This window comes from Macrobrachium nipponense, chromosome 32 (genome assembly GCF_015104395.2).
Source record: "Macrobrachium nipponense isolate FS-2020 chromosome 32, ASM1510439v2, whole genome shotgun sequence".
In the NCBI taxonomy this organism is placed as follows: domain Eukaryota; kingdom Metazoa; phylum Arthropoda; class Malacostraca; order Decapoda; family Palaemonidae; genus Macrobrachium; species Macrobrachium nipponense.
This window is the reverse complement of record NC_061094.1, coordinates 20,424,765-20,441,896: the sequence shown is the minus strand read 5'-3', so window position 1 is coordinate 20,441,896 and position 17,132 is coordinate 20,424,765. Positions and strand designations below refer to the sequence as shown.

General features: G+C 46.2%; 1 protein-coding gene across 1 annotated transcript in view; it reads right to left on the bottom strand.

The window, feature by feature from the left end:
• LOC135207258 (DNA-binding protein RFX2-like) overlaps positions 1-17,132 on the bottom strand; it is a gene marked incomplete in the record, with an annotated part of 462,694 nt that overhangs the window by 49,126 nt on the left and 396,436 nt on the right. Inside the window, 1 exon segment of the mRNA XM_064238912.1 lies at positions 1,872-2,025. Within this exon segment, the coding sequence (XP_064094982.1) occupies positions 1,872-2,025 (154 nt within the window).

Genomic DNA, 17,132 nt, shown 5'->3' with positions numbered 1-17,132 from the left:
GCAACCCATGGAGGGTGGCTAATAATGCACCTTTCATAAACGGAATGCTTACGATTGAGGGCTGCGGAACTCGAAGGATTGAGGACTGAGTTCTACCCACCAGGGTTGCAGGCTCCTTTCATAGGCTATGTTCGTCTTACGGAATCTGCTTTGATCAGGGAGGACAAGGTCCCGAAAGAGACGGTCATCCTCTCTCGGGACCAAGCTCAGCAAGTTTGGATTCGTAACCTTGACGAATGGCAGTGCGTTAACACTAAGGTCACAGCCTTCAGGAGTCCATTCACAATTTTTACTGTAGATGAGGACACCCCGATCCCGTTCACATCTAAAGTGGCAGAACTCACTCTGCAAGCTGCAATGAGAGATGAGCCTATGCCACAGCTCCGGGAGACGGAATCAACATCTCTGCTACTTCCTGGAACAGATGACCTATGGGTAGACTTACCAGCAACCTTCTCAGTTGGCAAGCTTAAACCTGATTGTGCCATCTCTCTATTCAGTGAGCGGCTACCCAGGCTGTCTGATGTGCTCATCCAGACGGAATTTGATGCTAGGACACAGCTTGTGAGGTCCCTCAACGCTCTAGTCATGACAGAAACAGCAGCTCTTGTGTATTCGCAAGAACCGTTGTTCAAGATCATTGCTAAGGCCCAATTGCTGAGCATGCAATGTGACTTGTATGATTTTGTTGTGGCTAGAAGGAACTGTAGGAAGCACGTCCTAGCAGAATCCACGATCAGGCACGAACCCAACAAACTCCTGGCCTCTTCTATTTGGGGTGCTGATCTTTTTCCAGCCTCAGCAGTCAACGAGGTGCAACATGAGGCTGCCAGGTTGAACCAAAGCCTGCGGGTTCGGTGGGGGTTAGTCTACAAAAGGAAATCGGAGTCTTCCTCTTCGAATCCCAAAGCAAAGAAAAAGCCTAGGAAGTTCCAGCCCTTCCAGGCACCCCCAGCAACAAGCTTTGGTTCAGGCAGTACCAGTTCCCCAACCCTCTACCTCTAAGAGCCAACCCCAACAGCAGTTTGTGCTGTTGACTCAGCCACAACAGCCGCAGGCATCAACTTCCTTTGCTGTTTCCCCAGCCTTTAACCCAACCTTTGAAAACCAAATTATAGTTTCAGATGTAACTCATTACCAAAATAGAAATTTGGTACACTATAACATAAAAAAATATAAAGCATTTAAAAATTGTCAAAACTCAAGTTTTCTTCAAAATTATTTACAATATCCCATTGCTAATATACTTCCATGCAATGCTTAAAAAAATATACAACTCTTTAAAGCTTTTATTTATAAAAAAAATGGTCACGTTGCCAGTTCTTCATGGATTCTGTTAGCAGGCAAGTGGATGATTCTGTTAGTCAATTGGTTAAACTTATCAGATGATGGTATGTGAGAGGTAAATCACAAAATACATGTAGGCTGAAAACTCAGAATAAAATATAGTCCATGCAAAAAGATTATAATATAAAATGAAAATCTATGAAAGCAAGGGGTTTTGATGTGGAAAAGGCTAATTGGAAAAAGGAAGGAGAGGCTGCTGTGTAGTAGTTGTTTTGCACTCGCCCCAGTTTCATACTGACACCCTTTTAGAAAGGGTGAGCAAGTCAGAATATTCTGGCATGTCCAATTTAGCAGTTCTCTGGTATTTTAGCAATAATTTACCTTAGAAATAGCGCTAAAGGAATGTATTTCACTGGGCGACACGGCTTCCTCGCCCAGAAATAGATTTTTCCTACGTCAAAATCCCTTTATTATATCCTTTACATGCTATATTAATTAATTCATAACGCCAAGTGCATATCCTCCCAAACAAAATCATCAACTTTGCTCTTATTATTTTCATTACACACATACAAGTTACTAACCTGAGATATGACAGCTATTGGAGTCAAACCCAGTGACGAGGCTACTCTATGTTCCACCAGATAGAACATATACTCATCATACAAAAGTCTTATCAAATGAAAAGATCCAAATGATGCAGCACTTCGGAGAGTTAAATCTCTTATCACCATTGAGCTGTAAAAAGCAAGTATAAAATTGTTACCAAGTAAACTGAAATGTAATTCAAATTTTAATACAGGTACAGTATATCTATACGTACTGCATTTCAAATAAATCTTTATATATCTTTTGATTACAAGCAAAATGTCAGTAAACGGCTAATAGTAAAGTCGTGTACGGAAATCTCTGATCCAGTTCCCTAATATGGATATATATAATTTTTGGACACCCATAATAGTAGTTTAGTAAAAAAATTATGAGTAGCAGACTCTCATCGTGTTTTTTTTTATCATACTGGTGTGACTGGTGCAATGGTTCTTTTCCATAAAGGAAGAAACCATTGCATAAGTCACATCAGTCAGGGACATACCAGCAGCAACACCCCAACCTCTACACCTCTACAATCAACACAACTAAGAAGGTCATCACATATCTTAAGCTATAACCTTTACTGCAAGAACACCTGGTATCACAATTGACCAACAATTCAACCTGCCCTGACTTTTCTAAACTTGAACAAGCTCCCCTATTATATATACCTGTACACCATTGTTTTCCAACTGTTTGTGTGTAAAGCATAAGAGTTAATAAATAATGAAAGCAATAAATCTTTCCACGTTCTTTAAGGAAATTTATCATAAATCAACTCCTGTTGATAAGAACACTATAAGAAAAATTGATAAGACTCAGTGTGAGCTAAATGCCATTGAAACAGCAATTGTTAGCAGGGGGTTTGCCCCATGCTGATCTCCTATTGGCTGGTGGCGGTAAGTCTTCTTTTTCATTGGTGGCTTGAGCCAGGTCTCAAGCCACTTTCGCAGAGTCGATGGTTGTGTAGCTGCAGGCTTTGAAGCCATCTGGACCTTCTGAGCTGTGTGGTAATGTTGTTGGATGTTGCATTACACTGCGGGACGTCACGGCTAATATGATTCTTGTTGCCTGCAGGAGTATCTTGTTCGGGGGCATTGTCTTCCGTAGAGTTGTCGTGATCTGTGATGTCATTGTTGGTGGCAGGTCTTCTCATACTTGTCGGGAGGAAAAATTCTTCCTGCGTCATATTAAGTGTTGGTTTTATTTCCTGGATGAGATGCACCTCCAGCAAGGGTAACCGACGGGCATCAGGGGCCTTCCTGATGATCTTAGTGTTCTGGATGATCACATCCCGGGAGATGACCTTTTGATGTGTGGTATGGGCATGTTTCTTAATAGCCCCCTCTTGGGCGTGGCAGATGAGTCTCTTAGACAGGCGAATGCTAGTCATACCAATGTAGGTGCCGCTGCAACCGCGGAAATTTTTTCTTTTTTTACTTAGTGTCGACGCTTTCCCCGATTCTGGTAATATATAATTAAGTCAATTATCTTGTGTCGTTGATCAGGATTACATTGTCGGAAATAATCTTCTTAACGGAGTCATCTTCTTCATAGTAATGGGAATTCATGAAGGCTTTATAATACAGCTGGGGGCGGAGCTGCAGGCTCTCACTACCGTACCATTTCTCCAGGGCTGTGCAGACTTCTCTACTTAATAATTTATTCGAATACCCGTTATTTACGAGTACTACTTGGGAGGCGTGGTCGAGTTCCTGATGAGTGTCCTGCCAGGTCGAGCAGTGGGAGAGGGCACTCTTGACGAAGGCCCTGATGAAAATGCTTTTGAATCTGTTGGGGCACTTGCTGTCACCGTTGAGGGAAAGTCCAAGGTTGGCCCTCTTTGTGTAGACAGAAGTACGGAGGGTGTCTTCCGTCTTACTTGCCAGGACGTCGAGGAAGGGGAGCTGATTGTCGGTGCTTATTCAACTGTGTAATTCAGCACGCTGCACTGCTGAAATGCCTGACGGAGGGCTTCCACCTCATCCTCGGTGTCAACTTGCACAAAGATGTCGTCGATATAACAGCCACATCTGTGGGGTTGCTGCATCCTGGTGAAGACCCGTTCCTCCACGGTGCCCATGTAAGAGTTAAACAAAGAGGACCCCCAGTGGGGAGCCCATCGCTATGCCGTCCATCTCGGAACATCTGGCCACGGTGGGTGGAGAAAGGGGGCCTTCTTGGTGCAGATCTCCAGCAGCGTACGGAGCGAGACTTCAGGTATGTTGAGGGGCGCTGTTGACCGACTCCTGTGGACACACTCAAGGATGATATCTATGGTTTCGTCGACAGGCACATTCGTAAACAGGGGCTCCAATCTAGTGAGGCAATAATTCCGGTGCCAGGGGCGTCCTTGATGGTTCTAGGAATTCTGCCAATGACTGCAGGCTGTACCAACTAGGGACGTAGGTGGTCAAAATTTGGTTAAAGCATTTAGCCAAGGCGTATGTAGGGGCAGGCGTCTGGATGATGATTAGCCAGAGGGGGTGTCCTTGTTTATGGGTTTTTACGTTGCCATATAAATAACCCAGGCTGTAGTCTTGTATGAGCAGGAGGTGCACAGCATTTGTTGCAGCATTCACTGCGCTGTCGGGTTCCTTGTCAGGCGCTCGTACTTGCTCTCATTGGACAAAATAGCATCCAGCTTCTCGTGATATTCGGCAGTATCAATCAAGACGAATGCTGCTGTCTTGTTCGCGCGTCGTACCATGATGTTCTCTTTCTCCTTCAATTCCTTCGCTGCATTCTTCATCTCCTTGTGGAGAGGATCCCACTGGAGTGCAAGCCCCTCTTTGTAAGGGCTTCTGCAAGTAGGAGGGGCTGAAGGCGTCGGTAGTTCTCACAATGCTCCGGATGGAGTTGTTGGATGGAGTCGAGGAGCAACTCGATTTCAAGTCTCTTGTCGTGAGGCCTAGGTCTCGAAATGAAGTAGCAATTAAGACCCAACTTCAAAAGAGCGTCTTGATCGGGGTGGGGTCATAATCTGTAAGGTTTATGTATCCATGGGTTTGTTCAGGGACACGGAGTTTGCCACCATTCAGGGAGATGAGCTTTCGAAGGGTGCCTCTCATCCTCTGCTTCATGTCATCCTCCTGAAGGCGGTTGAGGCATCTTTCGATGTTTCCAGGCTATGTTAGTTCCTCTCTTGCAAGGTTGTCTTCTTCAGTGGGTGTGTCACGTTCAGGGTTATCAAATTCGGTCTCGTCAAGTCCATGACTACCTTCTTCTCGGAGGGCACCAGGACATCCTGTTATAGGTTCCTCTCCTACTCCACTGGTGTCAGGGCTGCTTCTTACTCTCTCCCACTCCTGCTGCAGTCTCTTGGTCTCATTCTGGAGGGCAGGCAGTTCGGTAGTCTTGATCATTATTTGCCGCTGTAGGAGGGATTTTCTAAAGCTCCTGGTGTCCTCGTTGTTTCTTGCTGACGGGTCGTGTAGCCTAATATTAGTGTACTTGATTGATTGATTGATTGTGTATTATAGTATTATATCTGGCATCACAACATCTGGGTAATTGACACCGAAATAAATTAAATAGAAAAAATAAATTTTTTGATAAATTTCATATAAAAATATCTATAAATATATTATATAAACATTTTGTTCATATATATAAGTTCTTACATAGACAAGCTATGTATAATTTAAATTTGGTTAAGGAAGCAAGACCCTCTCTCAAGCATACTTTATTAATCCGAATAGTGGCTTTTACCGTGCTACTTAAACAGGTTAGTAGAGCGCCTATAGAGGTCATGATCAAATACAGGGTCAAAACTGGTGTATATTTAAATCTTCTCATACTCGTGGGGAGGAGAAATTCTTCTTGTGTTGTAACAAGTGTTGGTTTTATTTGCTGGATGAGAAGAGCCTCCAGCAGGTGTAACTGACAATCATATTAGCTGTGACGTCCCGCAGCGTAACACAACATCTAACAACGTTACCGGACAGCTCAGGAGGTCCAGACAGCTGCAGAGCCTGCAGTTTCGTAACCATCGACTCGGAAAAAGTGGCTTGAGACCTGGCTCAAGCCACCAATGAAAAAGAAGACTTACCGCCACCAGCCAACAGACCCCCTGCTGACGACCCCAAATATGACAGACACCTCACCAAAAGCAGTCCACCTCAGGTTCTCAGCCTAGAGGATGTCTGGCAGCTCCAGACGAAAGCTTGCTTAGAGAGGAGAGAGAGAAGAGGAGAGAGAGAGAGACCGATGAGAGAGAGGAGAGAGAGAGAGAAGAGAGGAGAAGGAGAGAGAGACGAGAGGGAGAGCAGAGAGAGATACTACTTACCTTACCTTACTTACTTACTTACTACTACTTCTACTACTACTACTTGGAAGGAGTCCCTTTTTTAGGGCAGTGTTGTTAAAATCAATTGCTGTTTCAATGGCATTAAGCTTGTAAGGAATCTTCTCTGTTCTTCTTAATATTTTCTCATCTGCAGGAAGGTGGTATGTATAATAAATTTTCAAAGGACATGGAAAAATATTCTGCTTTCGTAGTTTACTTACTCTTACATCTTTACGCACTTGCAGGTGATCATCTACAAGAGAATGTATGAAATTACACAGTGAGCAGGTATTTATAGTAGTGGGAAAGCTGGATTGATGTCTTGGTGGGCAGTTTTTATTGGTCAGCTTTCACCTTGGGCGGGTCAAATTTTGATAAGTCAATTTCTGCCTCTGGGGATCTACGTTGTAAAGCCCACAAGCAATATAAAAATGCATAAACATGGCAACCCTCTACATCCCATCATCAGCCAAATACCAACACCTAAGTATAACCTTGCTAAAAAACTCAACAACCTCCTCACTCCTTATATTCCCAAAAATGATATTGTTAAGATACAATAAAGTTTGTTCATACTTACCTGGCAGATATATATATAGCTGTATTCTCTGAAGTCCGACAGAATTTCTAAAAACTTACGACACACGTAGTGGGAGTAGGGTGGTTAGTACCCATTCCCGCCACTGGGAGGCGGGTATCAGGAACCATTCCCATTTTCTATCAGATTTCTATCTCCACTGTCTCCTGAGGGGAGGTGGGTGGGTACTTTAAATATATATATCTGCCAGGTAAGTATGAACAAACTTTATTGTATCTTAACAATATCATTTTGTTCATGAAACTTACCTGTCAGATATATATATAGCTGAATCCCACCTTTGGTGGTGGGAGAGACAGAAAAGGATTTTAGGAAACATATACATGTAGATGATTGACATCTTGGTTCCTTACCTGTTAGCATAGCTGACTTCGTGATTACTGTCACCCAAGCCTAGATGATCTGTCAACGGGGATGTGACCACAATGTGACTAGACCATGACCATACTTCTGAGGGCAACGAGGCAAAACCACCACCTAAGTTAGCCTAACAAAATACTCCCACATAAAAAGGCTAATAGATGGGGAGTCCGCATTCGGCGGCCGACCCTACAACCATAAACCAAAAAAAGACTAAAAACTCACCTACCCTTTTCTATGGGAAAGGATGAGTGCTACCTCCTGCCCCCAAAATAGTGTCTGCGGCGATGTATGGCCCGAAGAGAGTAAACAGTTTTTCAGTATGTCGTTCTCACCGCCCGTAGGTAGGTTGCGAGGCGAACACCGAGTTACTCCTCCAAAAAGTGGCACTCCAAAATGTCTTGAGGGCCATATTTTTCTGGAAGGCTATCGAGGTCGAAATAGCCCTCACTTCTTGAGCGTTAAACTCTCAACATTCCAAAGTCACTATCTATTGCAAGATGAGTGAGCCTCCTTTATGGTGTTCCTTAAAAAGAATGCCAGTGCATTCTTGGACATGGGCATATCTGGTCTCTTGACCGAACACCATAAGTTCTCCGCAGAACCTCTACAATTCCTTGTTCTCCGAAGGTATTCTCTTAGAGCCCTGACAGGACACAGGACTCTTTCTGGCTCCTGACCAATGATCTCTGCCATACCCTTGATCTCGAACGCCTTAGGCCAAGGGTTGGAGGGGTTCTCATTCTTAGCCAGAAACGTCATTCCCAAAGAGCAGACCGCATTATGCCCTTTGAAGCCGACGTGCTTACTAATAGCTTGTATCTCGCTAACTCTCTTCGCCGTCGCCAGAGCAGTTAGGAATACAGTCTTCTTCGTCAAGTCTCGCAAAGACGCAGTGTGAAGAGGTTCAAAGCAACTTGACATTAAAAACTTCAGGACCACGTCTAAGTTCCAAGAAGGCAACTTAGGTTAGAGGCACCTTGGTGGTCTCAAAAGATCTCAATAGATCATGGAGATCTTTGTTATTAGCTAAGTCTAGACCTCTATGGCAAAAAACCACAGATAAACCTTTAAAACTCTTCTATAGCCCTTAATGGTCGACACTGCAAGCTTACAAATCTCGTCTGAGATAAAGTAGGAAGTCGGCGATCTGGCTCACAGAGGTCGTGGTAGAGGAAACTCCTTTCTTCTTACACCAGCTCCTAAAAGCTGCCCACTTCGATTGGTACACCGCGATTGATGATGGTCTCCTCGCGGTGGCGATAGCTTTAGCCACAGGTTTCGAAAAACCTCTCGCTCTGGCCAGCTTCTGGATAGTCTGAACGCAGTCAGACTCAGAGCGGAGAGGTTTTTGTGGTACCTCTCGAAGTGGGGCTGTTTGAGTAGATCTCTCCTTAAAGGAAGAGATCTCGGAAAATCTACCAGGAAGGACATCACCTCTGTGAACCAGTCCGCTGCGGGCCAAAAGGGGGCGATTAACGTCAACCTCGTCCCTTCCAAAGCTGCGAACTTTCTCATCACTTCTCCCAGAATCTTGAAGGGGGGAAATGCGTAGAGATCTAGACCCGTCCAATCCCATAATAGGGCGTCTACTGCTACTGCTCCCGGATCGAGAACCGAGGGGAGCAGAAAATAAAAAGGAAGTCTCGCCGTTCTTGATGTCGCGAAAATGTCCACCAAAGGACATCCCCAAAGACCCCACAGCTCCTGGCATACGTCCTGATGGAGGGTCCACTTCTGTCGCAGCAATTGTCCTTGTCAACTGAGGAGATCCGCACGGACGTTTCTCTACTCCGGCAATGAACCTTGTTAAGATCATGACTTCTCTGGCCTTCGCCCAAAGAAGAATCTCTTTTTGCTAGAGCGAACAGGGGAGCGAGAGTGCGTTCCTCCTTGCTTCTTCAAGTATTCCAGGGCTGTGGTGTTGTCCGAGTTGACTTGGACTACGCGACGGGAGACTTTGTCTTGAAAGAACCGGAGCGCTTACTGAACCGCTGACAGTTCTTTGAAGTTGATATGCCAGGCTACCTGTTCCCCTCTCCAGGTGCCTGACACTCCCCCCCCCCCCCCCTAGTGTTGCTCCCCACCCCGTGGATGACGCGTCGGAGAACAACACTAGGTCGGGGTTCCGAAGCTTGAGGGACATGCCCTCTGACAGCTTCAACGGATCGAGCCACCATCTTAGATGGCTCTTTACCTCTTCTGAGACGGTCAAAATCATGTCGAGGTTGTCCTTGTCTGTCCAGCTGTCCGACAGGAAGAACTGAGGAGGTCGGAGGTGTAGCCTCCCCAGGGAAACAAACTTCTCCAGCGAGAAAATGGTTCCCAGCAGACTCATCCATTCCCTCACCGAGCATGAATCCTTCCCTAGAAAGGCTGACACTTTTTCTATGCCTTGCTGCTGACGTTCCTGGGACGGAAATGCCCGAAAAGCCACTGAATCCATCTGAATCCCCAGATACACGATGGACTGTGTTGGGGTCAGATGTGACTTTTCGAAGTTCACCAGAAGTCTCCGGGACGCAGCTAAAGACAGAGTCGTTTGCAGGTCCTTCAGGCACCGTGTCTGCGAAGAGGCTCGTATGAGCCAGTCGTCCAGATAGAGCAAGATCCTGATGTTGGAAAGATGGAGCCACCTCGCCACATTCTTCATTAAGATGGTGAACACAAATGGGGCCGTACTCAGTCCGAAACAAAGAGCCCTGAACTGAAATACCTTTCCTTTCAGGACGAACCGAAGGTACTTCATTGATTGGGGATGTATCGGGACGTGAAAGTAGGCGTCCTGAAGGTCGAGTGATACCATCCAATCTCCAGGTCTTAAAAGCCCCCAGAACTGACTGAGGTGTCTCCATCTTGAACCTCTGCTTCTCTATAAAGAGGTTCAGACGACTTACGTCCAAGACCGGCCGCCACCCTCCCGACTGTTTCGGAACTAGAAACAATCTGTTGTAAAATCCTGGCGTTGCCAGGTCTAAGACCTGTTCCACTGCTCGCTTCTCGAGCATCTGCTCGAGCAGGTTGAAAAGTATCTTCTGCTTTTCTCGAGGATACGACGGGGACAAGTCCCTGGGAATGGAAGTCAGCGGGGGCGACTTTACGAAAGGGATTTTGTACCCCTTCTCTATGATGTTGAGAGACCAGGTGTCGCCTCTCTCTCTCTCCAGGCTTCTACAAACAACTGCAGCCTGGCTCCTACCGGCAACTGAAGGACGGATCTCTCACTTCTTTGCCCCTAGACTTAGCCGGGCTCTACCTCTAGGAAGACTTCTTCCTCGGGGTGAAGATCTAGCTGAAGTTCCTCCACGAAAGGGCTTCTGCTTTCTAATAGATTGGCCTCCTGAAGACGTGGAAGGGCCAGTAGGACGTCGCGACGACTGAGCCAAAAGGTCTTGAGTGGCTTTTTCTTGAAGGCTTACTGCCAGATCCTTCACCATATCCTGGGGGAAGAGATGGCTCAAAAAAGGCGCATACAAAAGCTCTGCCCTCTGTGAGGGAGAGACAGATTTAGCTGCAAAATTGCAATAAAGCGATCTCTTCTTCAAAACGCCTGCTGAAAAATGAGAGGCTAACTCCTCCGAGCCATCCCTGACGGCCTTGTCCATGCATGACAATACACTGGACAGCTCCCCGAGGCTAATCGAATCTGGCTTACGAGACTGGTTGTCTAACACTCCCAGACACCAGTCTAAGAAGTTGAAGACTTCTAAGGACCTGAAAAGGCCCTTCAAAAGATGATCCAGTTCTGAAGTCGTCCACGAAACTTTAGCTGAAGCTAAGAGAGATCTCCTAGAGGCATCCACAACACTGGCGAAATCTCCTTGCGCCGAAGTAGGAACCTTCAGTCCCAACTCTTCACCAGTTTCGTACCACATTCCTGCCTTACCGCTAAGTCTAGATGGAGGCAGGGCGAAAGTGGTCCTTCCTTGTGCTTTCCTAGATTCCATCCAGGTGTTAACCTTACGGAAAGCCCTCTTGGTAGATAGCGAAGTCTTCATTTTAATAAAACCAGGCGTCTTGCTTGCTTTTGACAAAGAAAACTGCGAGGGAGGAGAAGGCGGAGCAGAAGGAAGGAAGGTATCCCCGAACGAATCACGGAGAAGCCGAGCCAAGACTTGGTAGTCCGAAGAAGCAGACGTCGAAGGCTGTTCTCCGTCAACATCTTCAGAAAGAAACAGCTTAATTCCACCCTTCTTCCTTCACCAGAGTGAAACCCCGAAGGTAGAGTCAAAATTCCTTTCGCTCCGAGTCTCATATCCGAACAATGTCGAGAAGAAGTGGGGAGCGGACCCGAAACAGAATCCTTCACAGTCACAGGGTCAGAAACCAAAGCTTGAGGTGAACGTGATGTTGCACGAAGTCGTGAAGCGTCAGCCAGAGACTCGGGAAAAGTGTCCGAGTGAGAGCGAACTTCCGCGTTCGCGTCCAAAGCGATCTTACGAACTCCTCTAGAAGCGTCTACTGGAGCGTCTACTGGAGCGTCCATCGTAGCGTCCATCCGAGCATCCAGCGAAGCGTCCAAACAAGCGTCGAGCGAAGCGTCCCTCCGAACGTCCCGCGAAGATTCAGGTCCTGCATCCTGACGAGCGTCACGTTGAGCGTCGACACGAGCAGGTCGACGAGGAGCAGAAAAGGAAGAAGCTCTTTCCTTACTACGAGGATCAACACGTACTGAAGTCCGTCCAACAGGTACAACATCGTTGTCCGCAAAAGCGTCGAGATCGGAATGCCGATCGTCCTCTCGCCGAGAAGAGAGGGGAGAGCGATGAGACCTCTCTCTCTCCAAGGGGGCAAGAGTCAAATGACGTCTACCGCCACCTCTAGACGAACACTGGGGAGAAGAACAAAGTCTAGAGGGCGAAACACCAGGAGACGGGGAAAGGGGAACAAGAACGAGGAGGAAGGCGGAGGAGACTGTCGGTCCTTTGATCGGCAGTCTGTCGTCCTTCCTGCAACGAGGAACCGTCTCCTTCTGCTTAAGCAAAGCATCCAGTTGACGTTGCATAGTGAGGATGATCTCAGTCTGAGAAGTCTCCTTACGAGGAGAAAAGCTGTGCCTGTGAGAAGGCGAGGGGACGTCTTCTTCCTTCTCACAGGAAAAGCCCTGGCTCTAGAGCGACTGGGGCGCTCGAAGGCGTCATCGTCAGATGACGTCCTAGTCTTCTTCTGGGGCGGAAAAGCAACGCTTTCCGGAGAAGACCGCCAATCAGACAGAGCATGATGTGCAGCGTCTTGATCTTGGAAGGTCTTCTTCAGAGGCCGCGAATCCGGACGAGATTCCCACCCCTTGCGTGGGGAGGACGCGTCGGAGGACGAAAAACAATCCTTAAGGAGGCGTGCTCGAGCACGCTCCTTAGCAGCCTGGGAAGCGTCTACAGGAACTGCTGAAGGGACGTCAGATCGGTGGGGGATCCCCGTAACCCTCCTTCAGCCTTCGACATGCCCTCTCCCTGAGTCCTGGGAGTCCGGCAGAGGTCACAGCCTAGAGGCGCTATAGGGCCGATCTGACGCCCCCTCCACTTCACTAGGGGCACTATCACTGCACTTAGCAACTTTGCCTGTTTGGCAAGGGCAAGAACTTTGGATTCAAGCCGTCTTCAACGAATCCAAAATAAGCGAAAGGGCATTACCCTCCGCAGACACCACTTGAGGGCCTGAAGGCAACACTACGGGGTTAGGAGTTACAAACTCTCCAGGAGGGTTAGAAGGGGATACATTAATACCCTGTCTGCTACCCGATTTACTCCTGGAGGAAGACCTCCTGATCCTGTCACGCTCTAATTTATTAACGTAGGATTCATACGTCTTCCATTGCAAATCAGTTAAACTTTCGCATTCAGTGCAGCAAAAATCATACATACACACTTGTCCCCTACAACCTTTACATACTGTGTGAGGATCAACCAAAGCCTTTGGTAGCCTCACCTTACATTCATCCTTCATACACACCCTGGCACTAGCCAAACTAGACCCAGACATCTTATTTAAGGAAAAAACCAAGCCAAAATCAAAACAATCCAAAGTCAATGTATGCCTAGCTATCGATCCAATATCAAAAAACCAAAAAGTCAAGAGGATACTCACGCAATAACAGTTTTTCCAAAATCCTGAGGTGGAGGTGCTGTAAACAGTTGTTTACAACACCGGCGACAGAAGAAATCTGATAGAAAATGGGAATGGTTCCTGATACCCGCCTCCCAGCGGCGGGAATGGGTACTAACCACCCTACTCCCACTACGTGTGTCGTAAGTTTTTAGAAATTCTGTCGGACTTCAGAGAATACAGCTATATATATATCTGACAGGTAAGTTTCATGAACAAAAGTACTGTCGGGAATCATCTACAGAATTCCTACAGGAACTCTGAAGCTCCTCATTGACAGGTATAATTGCTTCGTTGGATGTTGAGAGCTTCTTTACCAACATCCCTGTTGACAAAACAATTGAACACATCCTGGACAGAATAAATAGGTGCGAGGATACGCCAACGTTCGAAAATCCTTGAGGCCCTGAATGCCCTTCTTAAGATACATACAAAAAAGGCCTCCATCATCACACACAGGCTACCTATGCTCCCAGATACACGATGTGGCGACGGGATAGAAACAGTCCTGTTGCAATTTGTACTATTAGGCATATTCCTAGTAGGGATCCAAAGTTTCATAGAATTGAGATATTAGCGGGGGTGGGTAGATCTACTAAAGCTCCGTGACCCCCACTGAGAGTTCAATTTGCCAACTTTTATATGGGTATCTTCGAAGAAAGGATTTTCATTAAGATCCCCTGACCCCTTCAATACCACCTTTCTATTGATGACACTTTGTCAAAATAAACACTGAAGAGGACCAGGACCTAGAAACCATTATAAGAAGAACCTTTGTAAAGTGCTCTATCTTTTGTTTCCTGTAGGGGGTAGTGCCATCAGTGCACCTCATGTGGTGCACTGTAGGCATTATTTAAGGTTCTTTGCAGCGTGTGCCTTCGGTCCCTAGCTGCAATCCCTTTCTTCCACCTTACTTTCCACCCTCTCCTAACAATTGCTTCATTGTGCAACTGCGAGATCAACCCTTTTACTATCAGTTTCCATTTCAGTGCTGAATGGCCTCATAGGTCCCAGTGCCTGACTTTTAGCCTAGATTCCATTTTCAATTCAATCAATCAATTCTTTCTTTTGCTTTACATGCGAACGTAATGCCAATGGTGTCCTTCCATTCCTGGACTTGTGCATGCAACAGACATCGAAAAGGTATGCCACTACCGTTTACAGAAAACCAACGAAGCTTGAGCGTGTGCTTGGACAGATACAAGAAATCTGTGGTGGATACTTTCGTCTGTCGCGCACTCACAAACTATTCCACCTGGAAAGAAACCACCAAATAGATAGAGACTCAGCATGGACATACATAAAACCACCAAAAAGATAAAGATGTCAGCATGGACATACATAAACAACAGATTCTCTAACAGAATGGTGGAGCAACAAACAAGAGCCCCGATAGACAAGTCACACAGCCGTCAAAACTCCATTTATGAAGAATGCGAAAATGGTGCAATAGGAGTCTACAGCCAACCCCTGGTATTTGCAGGGATAGGGACCACAACTACCTGTGAATGCCAAAAATCTGCAAATACTTGAGACTTCTAAAAATGCTTATAACTGCCTATTTTAATAGTTCAAACACGAAAGATGCCCACTAAAATCAATTATAAGTACCTATTTTAATACTAGTTCAAACACCAAATACATTAAAAATGTATTTAGTCATGAAAATATGAAAATACAGAGCCTAACTAGTCAAACGTGTGTTAACCATCTTAGCCTAGCCTATGTGGTTGGGTTCTTAGCCTAGCAAGTGACTGAGTTCTTAGCCTAGCAAGTGGTTAAGTTCTTAGCCCTGGCCTAACCTACCTAGTCAAACCTGCCTTATTAACTATCTTAGCCTAGCCTAAGTAGTTGAATCCTTAGCCTAGTGAATGGTTGAAAGTTCTTAGCCTAGCCTACCTAGTTTGAATCTACCTTAACCATCTTCCTAGCCTAAGTAGTTGGGTTCTTAACCTTGCAAGTGGTTGGGTTCTTAGCCTAGCTTAGCAGAGCCTAGTTAGTTTAAGCCTTCCTTTCCATCTTAGAATACCCTAGGTGGTTGAATTCTTCCATAGCAAGCCTAAGTGGATAGGTTCTTAGGCTAGTCTCGCCTAGCCTACAATGGGTGAGCTCAAACCTTCCCCTACCGACTTAGCCTAGCCTAGATGGTTGGGTCCCAGGATCTCACCTAGATTGTTCAAACATATCTCTCCATCTTATCCTTGCCTAAGTGTTAGCGTTCTTAGCCAAGCCCAGCTGGTTCGAGCTCATGTTTTTTAGGCATACTCTTCAAATTCTCAGATGTTTATCTGCTTCTTGATTCTGCAAGATTTTCTGATTCTTCAAGAGTTTGAAACTGGGTTGGGTTCGATTCTTAGCTTAACCTACCTTTTCATCCGAGTAACCAGATCAGTAATGTAACTCATCCTATATCCTCATCTCTGCAAGTAGTTTAGATCCATCTTAAATCTGTGATACGTTGCTCAGGAACACCACCGTGGTGGTTCCTTAGTCACAGGATGGGGGGTATCCTATCAACATAGGATGTCTTCTATGATGAGTGGCATACTGATCGTATGTCATCATAAGGGATCACCTCAAAGGACGTCTACGCTGTTAGAGATGCACGTTTCCTGGGTAGCTCAAGGACTTCTCCCAAGTCTACAGTGCAATTACTTTGACAATTGACAATGCACAAGTTGACAGTATGATATTTAGAACAGTGCTGAGTATTTTGTTAAAGAGCATCACCTTGGTGTATCATATTGTTTTTTCTGTCTACTTGGAAAAACCTATGTTAGACCTCTCCTCTTTGACAGAAGCTAGAGATCTTCTATTCATTGTCCCAGAATTGTTCATTGGAGAAGACGACTCCTTTTTGCCACCAGCTCCACTCGTTGACAGTCGAGATGCCAGTGGGCGATCAACAACTCTGGTGAGCCATGGCCAGGTATATTCCAGGCAGTAGGAATGTGGTGGCCGACAAGCTAAGTCGTCAGAGTCAAGTCCTAGGTACAGAAGGGCCCCTACATCAGGACATGGTGGACAGGCCGTTCCACCTTTGGGAAAGACCCATGCTAGACCACTTTGTTACTCACTTCTACAGGAAGCTGGAGGTCTACTTCTTGGTGGTCCCGGTCTCGGATCTTCTTGCTCTGGCAGAGGACACTACAGCATCCTTGGGACAATCTTGAGGTGTACGCCTTCCCTCTGTTCTGCCTGATCCGTCAGGTCCTGAACAGAGTAATGAGTTCCAGGAATCTCAGGATGACCTTGGTAGGGCCTCTGTGGCCACAGGCAGAGTGGTTCTCAGACCTGTATCTTCTGTCAGAGGTTCCAAGAGAAATTCCCCCATGACACAACCTTCTGTGCCAGCCTCATGTGGAAAGGTTCCACCAGTCGGTAGGGTCTCTGTTGCTTCACGGCTACTGTCAAGTATCTCTCCTGAGAGTGAGGGGGGTTTTCTCACAAAGCAGTAGGCCAGATGTCCAGTGTCTCAGGTCTTTGTCAGCAGTTTACAAGGGCAAGTGGGCTGTCTACTGTGATTGGAGTCATCAATGGGGTTTTTCTCCACTCAGAACTTCTGCTGAGCGGATAGTGGATTTCCTAATCTTTCTCAGAAATGAGAAAGGTCTTTCCATCTCAGCTGTCAGGGGCTACAGGGTTGCCTTGAGATTGTCCTGCACCTGAAGGGCATGGACATCTCTTCACCCTGGGAAACCTCGATGTTGTTCAGGAGTTTTGAAGACTCTTGTTCACCAAGAGAACTCAAACCTCCGATGTGGGATCTTACTCTGGTCCTGAGTAGTCTCACTTGAACTCCATTCATGCTACTACGACAATTGTCAGTCAGGAATCTGACCCTAAAGACAGTTTTCCTGTTGGTCTCAGCTTCTTCAGAGAAAGTTGGAGAGCTTCATGGCCTGA